At 42.7% G+C, this 15,465-nt stretch overlaps 1 protein-coding gene across 1 annotated transcript in view; it reads left to right on the top strand.

Moving 5' to 3' along the window:
• The window catches only part of LOC135903100 (uncharacterized), a 65,520-nt gene extending 54,170 nt beyond the window's left edge, over positions 1-11,350 (top strand). The window contains exons 2-3 of the mRNA XM_070537240.1: positions 9,358-9,455; positions 11,033-11,350. Coding sequence (XP_070393341.1) covers positions 9,358-9,455; positions 11,033-11,298 — 364 coding nt within the window. The 3' untranslated portion in view covers positions 11,299-11,350. The remainder of the gene's footprint in view (positions 1-9,357; positions 9,456-11,032) is intronic.
• The last annotated feature ends 4,115 nt before the right edge of the window (positions 11,351-15,465 follow it).

The raw sequence follows: 15,465 nt of genomic DNA, 5'->3' as shown, positions 1-15,465 counted from the left end.
GGTCTATAATAGATACAAGGGAGATGGGCGAGTGACTCCAATCATAACAAGTTTGAAGGATGAAAGAATGAAAGTGTTGGTTAGGGTGACAAGGAACAAGCACTTTATAACGATGGTCAATACGAGGTGATATGAATGAAGGGTGGGAAAGTAATTCCTGCTTAAGACGACGGTTACGGTAGCAAATCTTATGAAATACGCTGTTTTCATAGATGAAACACTGAAAAGACGGGAGTAGTTGGAAAAAATGAAGCGTGCGCTACGACTCTGCACAGCTTCAAGGTGACTACAAGACTTTCCGTAAATGGATCCAACATAGCTCATGCGTATTCTAGTTTGGAACTAACAAAAGCTTTATAAAGAAGGAGTTTAAGAGAAGAAGGGGCCACTGAAAAATTACTGTGCAGGTACCCAAGCATGCGGTTAGCATTACTGGCAATAAAATAATGTGTAGTTGCCAAGACAGGTTAGAATTAATGTGGACCCCTAAGTATATGTAAGTGCTCCCTTACTCACAAGCGTTAGTGGAAAGTTTAGGAGAAATTTACATTACTTTGATCTTCGTTGCGTTCAGTTTCATTTTCCATGTGTTACACCAATAAAAAATATTGAATGTTTACCCGCAATGGGTGCTAGTGACAATGTCATACTCAATAAAGAAATGCGAGAGGTGTTGAAAAGTGTTAGCTGCAGTAAAATAAAGGAGCTACGTTCACGGTACACTTTTTTCATTTCCTTTTAGCTAACAAAAGGGACGCTAATCATTAAACTAAACAAACTGGGGACGCTAGCTGAAAGAAGCATTGCCAGCCTCATCAAAAAAATATTTAGGGCACTAAAGTCGCACTGGTCCTCACATCTAATTCTGTAAAGATAATGAGGTGGAAACCGCACTAAACCAGCGTAATACCCTGCTTCACAATTCGTGAGTCTGTTACTAAAACACCTGATAAAAATACCGGGGCACACTGCCTTTCAGATAACATTAATACTTTCACAGTGTCGAATACCGTATTATTTTTCTGTGTTTGTTATTTGTGCTTGAACTTGAAGGATAACTGTCGTATACCCTCTTCGATATCATTGTGCTGTTTACTGATTATTTCCTAGAGTCTGGAGAAATGTGCCAAGCCTTCTAGGCATTTCGCTCCACTTATTGAAAACGCGAAAGCAGTATACCAGCATATTTGTGTGGTAGTCCCACTAGTGACATATAACTAAAGCCCAATATTTATATGAAACGGATGAAGAAAACTCTTTTAGGTGCGCGGCTCTTAGGAGCCCGCTCCTGCGGCGAGCATCGGCATCGCACCCCGTAACCTTGCGAACGAGCTCAGTGGAAGTTGAGAGGGAACGCAGAGTGGAGCGGTGGATGAAAATAGTGGCGACAGCGAAGGGATCCCACGGAGGAGGGCATGGCGAAAGCGCGAGAAGGAAAGCATAGTGCCGCGCACGAGGGGCTTTGTGACGACGACGGCTACGAGATGGCGCCACAGAAGCACGCATGGTCTGTATGGAAACAAAGTGCTGCATGAGTGAAGGTTTGTCTGCAGCGGCTGCTGTGAATCGCTGCTAAGCGTCGCCGACGCGCTTCCTTTCGGGATATCGAGATCAGCGAGGCAGTCTCGCCCCACTTAGGTCAGTCTGCAACGTGCCGCGTTTGTGTGATTATCCGTGCCTGCAAATATATCACGAAATCGAAACACTTATACAGCTGTGTTCAAATTCAATCGTATTCGTCGGTGAATAATGTATTACACTTGAACTCACTCAGAAATAGTATTATTGTGATATAAAACAGCACTCTAGGCAATATAATGTGCAAAAAGCTCAGCTTCTTTTCTCATTTTGAATTCATATACACTGTTACATTTTATGTATGCTTGTTTCTTGTTTGGGAATATATATGACGCAGCGCACCAGTTTTATTGTGGGGAAGCAGACAACCCTGTCAGCTCTCCGTGCATGCGTTTAGCTAAAGGACGATCAAATTATTCATTCCTGCATAAGTAGGATTTTGACTTTGATCAATCTTTCACACTAAATATAATCAATTGAGGGATTATTGAATACTTACACATTTATTCCCACAAAACTAGCCACGGGAACGTGGAAGAGGACTGAAATGATAAAGAAATAGAAACACCTTAGAAACCAGTACACCTGATAGGGTAGAAAGATGCCCAAAGCGAAAGAAATACTAAAAACATGAAAATAGTAGGTGCATTCATAATTTGAGAAAAAGGATTCAGTTACAGTCCCGATAAATCAGAGTTAAGTAGGATGATAATTTGATTGCGGCGATGTAGCTTTCAGCAAGTAACCGGCTTTGTCATAAAGTTATTTATTAATATTTGTTTTTGATACCAGATACTCTATCTTTCCACTTCAAATCACTGACCTTTTTCCGGTATACAGTGAAACGCCTTTATAAGGAACAAAGTGCTCGGAACCTCCCAAATAATTCGTTATACATGCCACTTCGTTGTAATGGTGGCGCACAATACCAATCACGTGCGAGCAAGAAAAGCATGTTCAACAACATAAAATATTAAAATAACACGAAGAGGGACTGAGTGAAACAGGTCGCTGATTCTTTCGTGCTGAGTTTGCCTTAAAGAAATTGCAACAGCAGCCAACATTATTGCACCGAGATTCACAGCATGCTCCGCGGCAAAACGCAGGAGCTACGCAGTGTGAAGCCACAGATCGTCAGATGCGGCTACCTGTCAAAATCATTGAGTAGTGTGCCGGATCTTCGTCGATGTTGCCTTCGTTGATATTGACGTCCTTACCGCCTTACCTGGCTGTAAAGGCGTCATCACAGATCGCTTACAATCGCACCATCATGCCGACATCACGTCTTGTAACGTATTCGTCACTGATCATTCCAGCTGATGCGTTGAAACAAGCAGCGCTCGAGTTGAGCGATTCGTGGAGCAGTAGATACCCCTGGCATCGGCACACCCTTCAATTGCCTGGCTATAGCTCTGCCGTTAGGGCTGGCGCAGAGCGTACCCTGGTGACGTCTGCAAAGGGCAGTGGGGGCACTCCTGTGTCGGTTTCAATGTAAAACCACAAGTCAGTCGTCAGGCACGCCTAAATTTCTTCGTCGTACAGGGACAAATTTCATGTAGTTGTCGTCGTTGAAGAATTCTTCGCAATGGAAATGAATACAACAATTTGGCCGTGAGTGGATGAGTCGTTCGTTTTACAGGGTACTTCGTTGGAAAGGCGTTCGTTATAACAAAATTACGGGGTTTTACGTGCCAAACCCACTTTCTGATTATGAGGCACACTGCGGTGGAGGACTCCGGAAATTTCGACCACCTGGGTATCTTTACCGTGCACCTAAATCTAAGTAAACGGGTGTTTTCGCATTTCGCCTCCATCGAAATGCGGCCGCCATGGCCGGGATTCGATCCCGCGACCTAGTGCTCAGAAGCCCAACACCATAGCCACTGAGCAACCACGGCGGGTCCGCGTTCGTTATAGACATTCGACTGTTTATACACACAATGCGAGGAGGCTTTGTGCGACACGTGCTTTTTGCTTTACTCTTTAATTTCCGGCTTTTCTTCATAGAAATGCACTACGATTACGCTCAATGTTTCAAAATTGAGCTGAGCGTACTTGGTACTTACAAACGCCAGTAGCGGGTGCCAAGATCTGAAGCAGCTTCATTTAGATGTTTGCTGAGTCGGCTGCGTAGGGAAGAGATAACGCATATTCACATCAGGCTCATTGAAAGAAAAACGGTGGGCTACGCGAAAAGTACCAGTTTACATTGGTCAAAAAGCTGTACCTAGCATAACCAACAGAAAGCAGAGTCTAACATATGACTAACTGCTCATGCGAAATACAAAGAAATGGGCTCACTAGCAGTTTATTGGAAGAAGTATGGTAAACGTTACCTAATCGTTGCAACCTGAAGTTAATTCAAGCGGGATGCCGGTGTTGTTTAGCGCGAAACAACATCCCCTAGGGAGCGAAGTGCAAAAATCCATCTGCTTAGATGAAGACGCTAGTTAAAGAACCTCAGCTGATCAAAACTAATCCGGAGTCCCCAATATGGCCTGCTTCATATTCATTTCGTGGCTCTGGCACTTAAAACTCCACGATTTTAAATTCGAGGTAACGTTTCTCGTAAGGTAGCATAAACAGAGCAAATATTCATTCAGAGGTATCATCCGACAATGGGAACCCTCAGTTCCCGTTAGAGCTGAACATAAAGGTTGCTCATCACGCAGTAGTAATTTCCTTTAATGTGAACTTCTGTACGCCCGTCTACCACATACGCCGGAATGTACACGTGTCGTTCTCGCGGAAAACACACAGATAAGGAAGCCGTGAAAACCATGAAAAACGCTGAGTTTCTCGGTCATGAGCAAACCAAGATAACAAACGTTTGTTTACGCAGCCAGCGTAATCTTTGCGGAGACCCGTGAGATTAGCAAAGCGCTCAACACTCCTGATTTTTTTTTCGCTTTCATTACCTCGTGCCCTTGAGTGACGCACAATTAGCTGAGCATAAGTTTACATTATTTAGCGTTTTAAGGTGTATCGCATGCTTAAGTGCTTCTTTGATATTCGAAATTTTGAAAAGAGAATGCCTTTTTAAATTGTTGCAAATGTTCCTGTATTTGTCCAAATCGAAGAATATAATAACTTGGCGATTGGAGATACAAGTAAACTTCCTCGAGGCGAAAGCGTTTGCCTGCTGGCGAGAGGTGTGATGAGCAGCAATTATGTTGATAAAACGTATGTGTTCAGCACATTGTAACGTGGCAGGGGGTATAGCCTAGACCAAATAATATGGTAGGGGTTCATCAAAAAAAGTTTCTTATTGTAGTAAAAGTGCGGAAACACGCATAAAAAATAGACATATAAGGTGGGGGGGGGGATATCTTCCTTCGTTTTCGTACTATGTCAAGCATCTCGAACAGACTGCGCAGAACATCTTATTCACACGGCATTTCATGGTTTGATATTTTCCAAAGGTCGTGCTTCAACTGGCTTCCAGGCTCACTAAGCTGTACTACAGCGTTAGTCAATAACAGCACTACACACTCGTCGGTAATGTTCGCACTCTTCATGTGATGTGTTGCGTTGCAAAAGGATAGACAGTTGGGCGAGTTGGTACGGTAACATGATTTTGGCTTCTTGCGCGAAGTGAAACATGGACACAACGCTCGTCCTGTCTGCTCCTTTCTGTGTGAGTGTTTCAGTTCGCGCTAGAAGCCAAAATCATGTGTTGCATTATGGTGTGCCTACCTCTCGTTTTTTTTATTCCTTTCTCTCTATGTGGCGTTAATTCATATAGAAAATAGTATGAGGGTATTATGTATACAAATAGCATTAATAATAAAATCAACCATGCGCCGCCTACGAAAGAGAAGTTTTGCATGTTTAGAGGCCTTCATCATCCCATAGCACCTTCCGTGCTGGCATGGTTGTATTAGCATTGCACAGGGAAACCTACGAAAACTCGTCATTTTGGCTATGCTAGGTAGTGAGTTAAGACACGTTGCCTGTCAGCTAACAGAATGACTGCTAGCAACTCATTTTGCTGCAGTAACTGCTCGTGCTACACCTAAATCAGTTTACGACAGTTCTCGCAGTTTCACTACCTTGAAGTACACTATCACTCTGATCGCTTAAAACCACAGTCCCTTTTTTCTGTCATCGCCGTGTTCTGCGCAATAGATGTGAATTTAAATAAACCCATGGAGGCCCACATTCCAGACCAATTTGAAAAGATTTTAACAAGCATGCGTTCCGTGAGGCAACATACATTACAGTCCTTCTGGTCCGTTCTTAGCTTGGCATCTCTCAGAATCTGTTCTGAAGTAACAATCCATTCTAGGCAGTGCCGCAATATATGATGGATGTCCAGTGTTTCTTCGTTGAACCAGAACACTTGAGGGTTTCAGAAAGGTTTCAGGTGAAGGGCCCCTGGTCAAGGCTTCGGATGATGTAATGACCGCTGCAGCCGGCTATCTCCGAATGGAGGCTTTCTTCATCAGACAAACATTACGCAGAAAAGAGCAGACACAGGAGGTGATTGATGCACGCCTACTCCGACAAAGAATCATTGACGTTCTGCATCGTAAGTACAACAAAAAGCACACAAGGTAAAAGCACCACTCACTCATAAAATATGAACAGTCCATTGAGTTCATAGTGTCCCTGAATATTTCCTAGTCAAGTGGAAAGAGTAAATGTGTGTGCAGTAAATTTTCAAAAATCCGACAGACGCTACGGCAAATTCATGGATAGACTGACGTTGAATGCACAAATGGCAGCAGCTTCCGCTATGGAACGGGTCAGCGACTGCCGCTGCTGTGTCATGTCTGTTATGTTTGGTCTAGGCGCTTAATTAGCGTTGTTCATGTAAGCAAATCATTCCATTTTATTTTACTGATATCTAAAGAATCGTTCTTTTCGTCCTGTACATGGCTTTCTTCTAGGTTGCCGGTTCTCCAAGCAGATTGCGCTATATTTTCTGTAGATTCTATCAGCTTTCTCTCAATATCTTGACAGTCTTCAGTTAATAGATCAGCCTTTGGCCCGACCACGTCAGATAGCGCATACATGTTCTACGAGACGCCAGATATACAGCGCACTCTCATAACTGCGGTTAGGCTTGGCTTTTTTTTCTAACACTGCAAAGGCCAGTCTCTCTCACTGCGAATTCCTCGGAAAGTGCACGTGTCGTGAACAGAACTGTTTTTTTATTGTTTATTTTCGTTTTCCACTGCAGAACTCTGGAGAAGCCTGTGAAATAATAGGAAATATATGGTGCGCACAAGGTATCTAATTTTCTCGTTTTTGTAGATAGCATTCTTCCCGGCAATCTAGGTTCTAGTGTTGTATCACGCACTGATGGTCACCCTAAGTTAAGTGACGCAAGTAGCAGTGAGTGAAGGCTAGTGATAAACTTCAAAACCAAGCTTTCATTCGCAGTGCATATCATTTCCAATGAACCAGGCCGCCTTCGCAATGTATACCAGACATTATTTCGGACATTTAGGTACCCCGAAATTAAAGCTCAAATGTCCGCGCGATGGGGTTAGGCAACTGGCTGTCTTAAATACCGGATGCAAAATGCAAATCAAGATTATGCACGCAAATGTTTTGGCGCTGAATTATATTTAATTATGCGTCGATCAAGCGTCATTTTTTATTTGATTCCACCATCTCATTTTCACATCATTTAACCAGCTCTATACTGAGGCGAATTTGTTTTTACATAACGGTCTCACTTTATTTTGAGACTCCATTGCCAGTTTCCTATAAATCAGCATCTTTACGAGCCTAATCCCAAGCACTACTTTATTCCGAGTTTCGAATAAAACTACATGGTTCTGCACAACCGTTTATGCATAACATCTATGTGCTAATGAGTGAATTTATCACGTATTAAATGAGTTACAGCCGAATCCCAAAGAAAAATACTGCCACACATGAATGACACAGGCGTTGACGCAGGAAGTTGTATTCTTTTCTTTATTCCCCGAGGGTACTTGATCAGCTTTTAGTTATATGCTTGGTCGCATGTGCACACTTTTATGGCTGCTACGTATTTTCTTATATTTAGAGTAGGTTTATAAGTTTAGCAGGTGAAATTTCACTTTACCGGAATTTTTGAACTTCCTTGTGTGTTTAGTTGTAAGAGGACTGCATAACTTACCACGACTATTGAAATATAATTGACTTCAAGCACAATGACCTCCATATTCGTCTTCCTGTGAACTGCTTTCTTTTTCAAATGTCCATGTACTATGCATTGTCTACACCCGCGACAATGACAACCTGCGAAAGACTTATCAAGATAGAGACGAAACTGTTTTCTTATTCACATGCCAATGTCACCATTACAGAACACTTACAACGGCCATAAATAAAATCGATTGCCATGGCACGGAGTAATTTCCAAATTTTCAACATATAGAGTAGCATATAGGAGGATTTTTCCCGGACCTGCAGGTGGCCAGAAACAGTGCCAAGGCTTATCTATGCTATTGGAGTGACTAGATTGTTATCAAGATTTCAAAAGCGCTGGGCTTTTTCCCCCTCGTATTTTGGCCAGATTGCGATAACTGTAGTTTCCTGATAATAACGGACTGGGAGGAACGCCTCAACGTTATCTCTGTTTTGAAGCGGTATGCATGTGGCGAGCATTTTCCCTCGAACGCAACTGCCAGGGCTATAAATGTGTTTCCATGGAGCACAAATTCAGTCGCAGTAATTCGTCGGCGTCAACAGAGCACGTACCTCGCAGATCTTCTGTCCTTACCAGCCAGGTGCGGTATTGCATGAACTTTTATGCAGTGTACGTTCATGTCTTCTTTAATGTGGGTGTTATTCCATTGAAAAAAAAAACCTTAAGGAGATTTGTAAATTCTGCCTGAGACTTACGCCACCTTCCCACAGTACAAATAGCAAAGCTGTCCGTGCAGATGTTTTTAACATTCCGAAAGCTGTTTGTGGTTACAAAACAGGTACAATAGCACCATATTCAGCCCTACTATAACACAAATTGCACATTTTCTACATGGTTTTGATTGCAAACATGCCCATTATTGAATTTCTGCAGCACTCCCTACTGCCTGTAAGGATACACAAGATTATGTCTGAGATGCATGTAAACGCACAAGAAACGCAACATATATATATATATATATATATATATATATATATATATATATATATATATATATATATATATATATATATATATATATATATATATATATATATATTGAACAGAATGTAACGTTGCAGGGGAGAACATTGCAGTTCTCTGCTCATCGCATGTGATCGAAAGCATAATTCTCGTAATTGCGCGAAATTATGCAGAGGCGGACATTAAATGTACGAGAAAGCGAAACGCGTAATGCACTTGTAAACAAAAATATACGTAGCAAGTCCCTATATATATATATATATATATATATATATATATATATATATATATATATATATATATATATATATATATATATATATATATATAGATAGATAGATAGATAGATAGATAGATAGATAGATAGATAGATAGATAGATAGATAGATAGATAGATAGATAGATAGATAGATAGATAGATTACTTCAAATTTAGACATAACAGTGTCACGCTGAGTAAAATTTATGTGTTTAGTCTTGTAGGGTGGCACTTTTCGATATACTGAAATCAAGTGTAACATATTTTGCTAAAACTATATTTCTGAAGCGTTAACTCCACCGCTAGGAAGGGAGGGAGCATGTTTGCGACTAAAGCTAGTTGCGGCTAATGTTTTCGTGCTTCTTGCCACCGCAAAAAATGTGTGTCCTTTCATTTCCATTCCACTACAGGTGCAGCAAAATGAGGTCGGCGCTGCTTGTTTTTGTCCTGGCTTTAGCTGTCGCCACTCCTTGCATCACGCACCCCACAAGTGAAACCAAACAGAAGGGTAAGAGTGCATTATCTGATCGACGTATTGTGGTGCAAGGTGAAATAACACACATGAAAAAAACAGAGACACCAGGAAGAGCGCGAGTCTTCTGCCTAATTTTATTTCGTGTACAACACCCAACTATAAGTTCTGGACGCGCACACAATGAAAGCGCAGCAAGTGCAGATAGCTTATCATAATGGGGTATCTCACAATGACATTCATATTTGTAGAGAGGAATGAATGGAATTATGGGGCGGGGGGGGGGCGAATTAATTTTAATTTTGCCGAAGTTCTACAAATCGTCTGTGATCGACAGCCTGATTTTCGTCCTTGAGCTAAATTATTCAAAGAGGCAAACATTAGTTCTACGAGAAAGAGAAACGCGTAATAAACTAGTTAACAAAAATATACCTAGTAACTCCCTATTTACTATGACAGATTTGCAATTTACGAATAACAGCCGGTGAGTTGCAAGGCGCGCTCACCTGGAGTAAATTGTCATGATGAGAACAGTTTCGAAATACTATTTCCTAATGTCCAAAATCAAGAAAACGGCCTACATATGGAATAGCACACTGAGGTATAAAGTTTGTAAACAGGAATAAGGTGCCTCAGACAGGCTGGCCAACATTTCGAAAAGAGGACCCATCTTCGTCAAAGGCCTATCTTCGTCAAAGGACGTACCTTCGTCTTCACCTTTGACGAAGAGAGGTCCTCCTATTGAAACGTTGGCCAGCGTTTCTGAGGCACCTTATCCCTGTTTACCAGCTTTATACCACAGTATTTCTCAATGTGTAGGACGAAAAACATTCCCGTTCTAGTCGATTTTATGCTTACAGGCATATAAGAGCATTTTGGTAAAAAAGTAACTAGAGAAAAGTGCCTTATTACGGTTAGTTTAATGGCACATATCTCGAGAGTGCTGTCATATGGGAAATTTATTCCAAGTGAATGTGCCTTGCAATCTCACCGGCTACAATTCAAAATATGTAATATGTACGTGCCATGATGTATATGAAAAAGAAGGTAGTTAGTACATTTTTGTTAATAGTGGAACGTGTGTTTCGATTTGTAGTACAAGTAACGTCCGACTGAGTGAATGATCTTCCTCAAAGGCTAGAATCATTGTAGCTAACACAGGCGATTTTTAATTATTCTCTAAAACATAGAAGTAATCAGCCTTTGTATTGTTATGGACATTTATTTGTATTGAAACAAGGATACCATAAAACGCACAAGACCTTTTATCTTTCTTTTTCTTTTCTTCTGAAAGCGTACTCACAAATTTTACTCAATGTTACATACCCAGACGACACCTCAAGAAGTGCTCGACCAAACATATCGGAACTGCTTTGCGCTGGTACACCTTCACTCGTTTATTTTATGGACGTGGGCCTTCGTTGAGTGGTCATGGATATTGGGGTGCATTGTAGGTATTAATATAAAAAAACTGAATTTCAGCGTGTGGGCACTTTGTAGCAGAAATTTTTTTACATGTTTTCTCAACCTTTTTAGTCTTGTTTGTGGGGAGGACGTCCCCTAGATATCATTCAGAGAAATATTTCACGCCAACTTTCCGTTTTTATTTACAGACGCAGAAGAGAACTCACTCAAACAAGATGGACGTGCTTTAGAAACGCTGGGAAAGATTTTGCAAGGAAAAGATACCACGGCTGAAGGGCGTACAGCTCTTGCTGAACTAGCGAGTCAACTAAGGGCCTTCCATGGCACAGACACCCAACTGGATGAGAATGCCTCTGAGTACTTCTTCAAGAAGATCCGGAGGGTGGTCGAGAACGTGGCTAAAGTAGTTGTAGTAAACAAAGGTGCTGCTGCCGTCGGTGGAATGATTGGATAACGATGATTAGTAAGAGGAATCTGCATCTTCGCTGTATAAATTATATGTATTGCAATAAGGCGAACAGTTTCAGCGTGGTTTTCTTTCCTTCACAAAAATAAAACTAAAGACACCTAAAACAGCACTATACTAAGTCACCACTTATGTAAGTTGCCATTTTTCTCGCAAGATGTCGTGACCATCTTCATAAATAATAAAATATTTCAGTTACATACAAGTACGCATAACCAAATGGTAGTAATGCTAGCGTCATAACAGGAAGCTGACGCTGCCTCTTAAAATTATAGCCTCACAAGTTAAAATCGGCTTTCAGTCTGTGACAAACTAAACGGAAATCTTAGTGCTGTGCACATTGGGCTCTGCAACGACATTTAGCAGAGCCTGGCTAACGAAAATCACCGAAATGTAGAAGCATTTGAAACTTCCTCAGACAAAGAACATCGCAGACCCGGAATGCTTCGACGAATTACAATAGCGCTGTCACCCACTGCTATATATGCCACGTTATGAGGACCACACGTGTCCTCCCAACACAATGGCTTATCTTAGTGCACCTATAACTGCCCCTAAGACACGTGCGTTGCTCGCCTACATTCGCTTCAACACATTCCTTGATGCCGACCAGATGCGGCATTCGCTGCACCATCTTTTTCTAACTGTGACACCAATCAACGTATGATGCGTGGGAATCCGATGCCATATCAGAATAGTGGAAAGAGACCGCACTCGTTCTGGTTGCCACACATGGCAACCCTTCTCCTTAGATAACATGTTCCCGATTTCTCTCATCTCGTGCTTCGGTACATTACACGAGAAATTTGTGCAGCTCTGCCTAGCCAAATTTCTTTCTGACACCTCCGCGCTTCGTGAGAACCTTCGTGGCTGCATTGGTACCATGTCTAGTTATGACATAGTACTACGCCCAAAACAGGATGTCATAGACTTATCATGTTTAGCACAATGCCGCGCCTTGTCAGCTATAGACCTCAAAGGGGCGTTCTAAAACCGAGCCCATGATTTGACTATTGCATTGTATAGTTAGCAGCTGCTCCCTTCGGCACCAAGGTGTGCAACGAGACTCGCAACATCATGGCCGATCTGCCAGCTTTGTAATTGGTGATCTCCTCTCTGCCTCTGAACCAGTAGCTCCCTGTGGCACTCCACAAGGCTGCATGCTCTCTCCCCTCCTATCAGACATTATGTTGTTTTACGTGCCGAAAGCACGATCTGATTATGAGGCACGCCGTAGTCGAGCACATCGGAGTAATCTCGACCACCTGAGGTTCTTCAACGCGCACCTAAATTCAAGCACACCGGTGCTTTCCCTTTTCGACTCATCAAAATGCGGCCGCCGTGGCCGGGATTTGATGCCGCGGCCTCGTGCTTAGCAGCCCAACACCACAGCCACTAAGCAACCATGGAGGGTTCCCCTTCTGTTCAACCTTGCCCTGCGAGGTCGGCTTCTGCATTTTTATGTGATCTGGGATGTTCGCCATGGCGTGTGTTTACATAGACTATTTCACTTTCGGGTTAACGACCGGCTCTTTCGCACACGCTGAAAGCTGGCAGCCGGAAACTACTACCAACGCTTAATACATCCGGTGTGGAAGTCTGACACGCTCCTCTTCCGAATCGGGACTACTAGTCATAAAGCACAGTCGAGGACAACGAGACCTGCCTCTTAGATGCCAAACCCATTCCGTGTAAATTGTTAGTGTTGGTGGTTGGTTTCACATTAAAAGCAAACGCAAAATGAGCAGAGAAGTTAGCTTCGTCAAGTTTCCACCGAATGTGACCAAATACTGCGTGTGCTTCAGTGAGTCTCTAGAGACTAACTTGACTTTAAAGAGACAGCTGCCGCCCGCCCTGGTTGCTCTGTAGCTGTGGTGTTGGGCTGCTGAGCACGAGGTCGCGGGATCAAATTCCGGCCATGGCAGCCGCATTTCGAGGGGGGCGAAATGGGAAAACACCCATGTACTTAGATTTAAGTTCACTTTAAAGACCCCAGGTGGTCTAAATTTCCGGAGTCCTCCCCTACGGCGTGCCTCATAATCAGAAAGTGCTTTTGGCACGTAAAACCCCATAATTTAATAACAGATGCACATGTATTCGGTCTTGCTCAGACTTGATACACTCACACCTTCACCCACCATATCACAACCTAATGCGCACTGAACACATATGCATGTCTAGACTACTGAGGAAAGTGCACATGTTTGCACGTGGCCTTGCCACAGCAACTGACCAGCAATGGCTGGTGGACCGTGTGGAGGTGGCGGCTGCTCCTCTGGGGCCGCCTTGGACTAAGGGCTCCACCATCTAAGCATAACTGGTCTCCACGATCTTGCAATAAAGTTTATTCAAGTCAAGTAGCTCGCCTGCAAGAAGGCTTGAGACCACTGCCGGATGATTTCGGGCTAGAGCAGGGCCCGCGCGTCTGTAGCGGCAACAGCAAGATACAGGCGACGGATTTAAAAACATGGGGAAGGTAGTCACGGGGAAGGCCGTATGCTACGTGCTGCTGGGTTAGAGTGATAAAGCCACGCAGAGGTGCCTAGGCAACGTTAAAAAGCAACGTGGGTCACTGTGCTGCGGAGACGTAGAAACAACGCACTTCTCGCTTGCTTCACGTTTCTGAAGTGAAACAACTTAGGCTATAATGATACATGCGAAGAGGATGGAACACATCCCTGGATTTTACCATGCCCCAGCCTAATTCACAAACTGCAATTTTTGCTCTCAACGAATAAACGTATGTGGAAGGTGCAAATTCACGCCCATTGCATCATTAGCCAAAAGTTCTACCAGAAACGCTCTACCAAAGCTTAACATGGCTTAAAGAACGCACAATGAGCCAAAAAATGCATGAATTCGCTATGTAGAGCTTCAAAAAGACAATAGAACTGCGATATAGTCTATTTATTTAAAACAGGTGTTTACCTGGTGGCAAGCCTACCATACAACTACAAGCCAGTGCAATGGTAAGGGAAATCATACGCGGTGGACATACGACCGACACATAGCGCGACCAAATATAATACCCACACCATACAAAAATGAAAGTATCTTAGTGAGACCAATGCGACAAAGAAACGACCAGTCCAAAATATAGGTCCTCGCAAAGGTATGAATGTTATTTGCAACGCAAACAAATTCAGCGGACACAGCTATCCTGATGCTATTGCGTTCCAGTTCTACTACATTATGTTCGCTGAGGAACAATATACAAACGCAGTTTCTCTACATGCTTATCAGGTTGTGCCTGCCTTCTTTTTTCAAATTTACAAATCTGCTTTTCTAGCGCCACACAGAGAGGCCAAGGCATCGTCTTTGCTAATGTTGTCTCTTGCTACTTCATGAAACAACGTGCGTGCTATCTCCTTGCTTTTATTCTTCTTTTATTGCCTGTTTGCGTCATATGAAGCTTCCAAACAGCTAACAAATATGACACAGCAAAAAGAATATTAGGTGCAATAACTATCGGCCGGAGTGAGGAGAGGCCAATTGAAGTTTCTTTGCGCAGTCAGGGATCCAACTATATTAAAGCACACGGAATTCTTGAATTTTCTGTATCTCAATCAACCGCACCATACAATCACAAAACCATGCGCATGTGCTCGTTGGGCATCCGTATCGCAAAGGAAACCCACCTTTGGGAGAGCCAATAGCTGTGGATAACGCTAAATCCTGAACACATAATAAGAAAACTCATCATCACTCTTTACGCCTAAATACTTAGTTATCTTGAGCAGCGGTAAATTCGTTAATGACAGCGCTCTGAAAGATATCCAAAAAATAGACTCGCTCTTAACAGGCAGCAAAAACTCGGTGAACATGCCATTTTTTTTTTTGCATATGACAACGAGACTTTTGGAGTCGCAAATTTCTATTCGGACTTTGCCTCGGATATGTGTGCTATTTATCAAGTTTAATGTTGGTAGCGTTTACATGCACGAATAAATCGTGTTGCCGATTCTGGCAGCAGCCATGGATTCAGCTACCGGGCGATTTTTTTGTAATGACAGCGAAAGCGAAAGCACTGTCATTTTAGTCGCGTAAAACTAGCGAATCAGGCCTCCACTTCTGGTCGATTCCCCTGATGTAGAAGTTATCAGAGGATTCCGGACTCCACACATGAGTTCTTAGGCGATTCTGCTGTCCGTAAAC

This window comes from Dermacentor albipictus, chromosome 1, assembly GCF_038994185.2.
Source record: "Dermacentor albipictus isolate Rhodes 1998 colony chromosome 1, USDA_Dalb.pri_finalv2, whole genome shotgun sequence".
Classification (NCBI taxonomy): Eukaryota; Metazoa; Arthropoda; class Arachnida; order Ixodida; family Ixodidae; genus Dermacentor; species Dermacentor albipictus.
The sequence above is the reverse complement of the archived record's forward strand: the minus strand, read 5'-3'. Positions and strand labels throughout refer to the sequence as shown.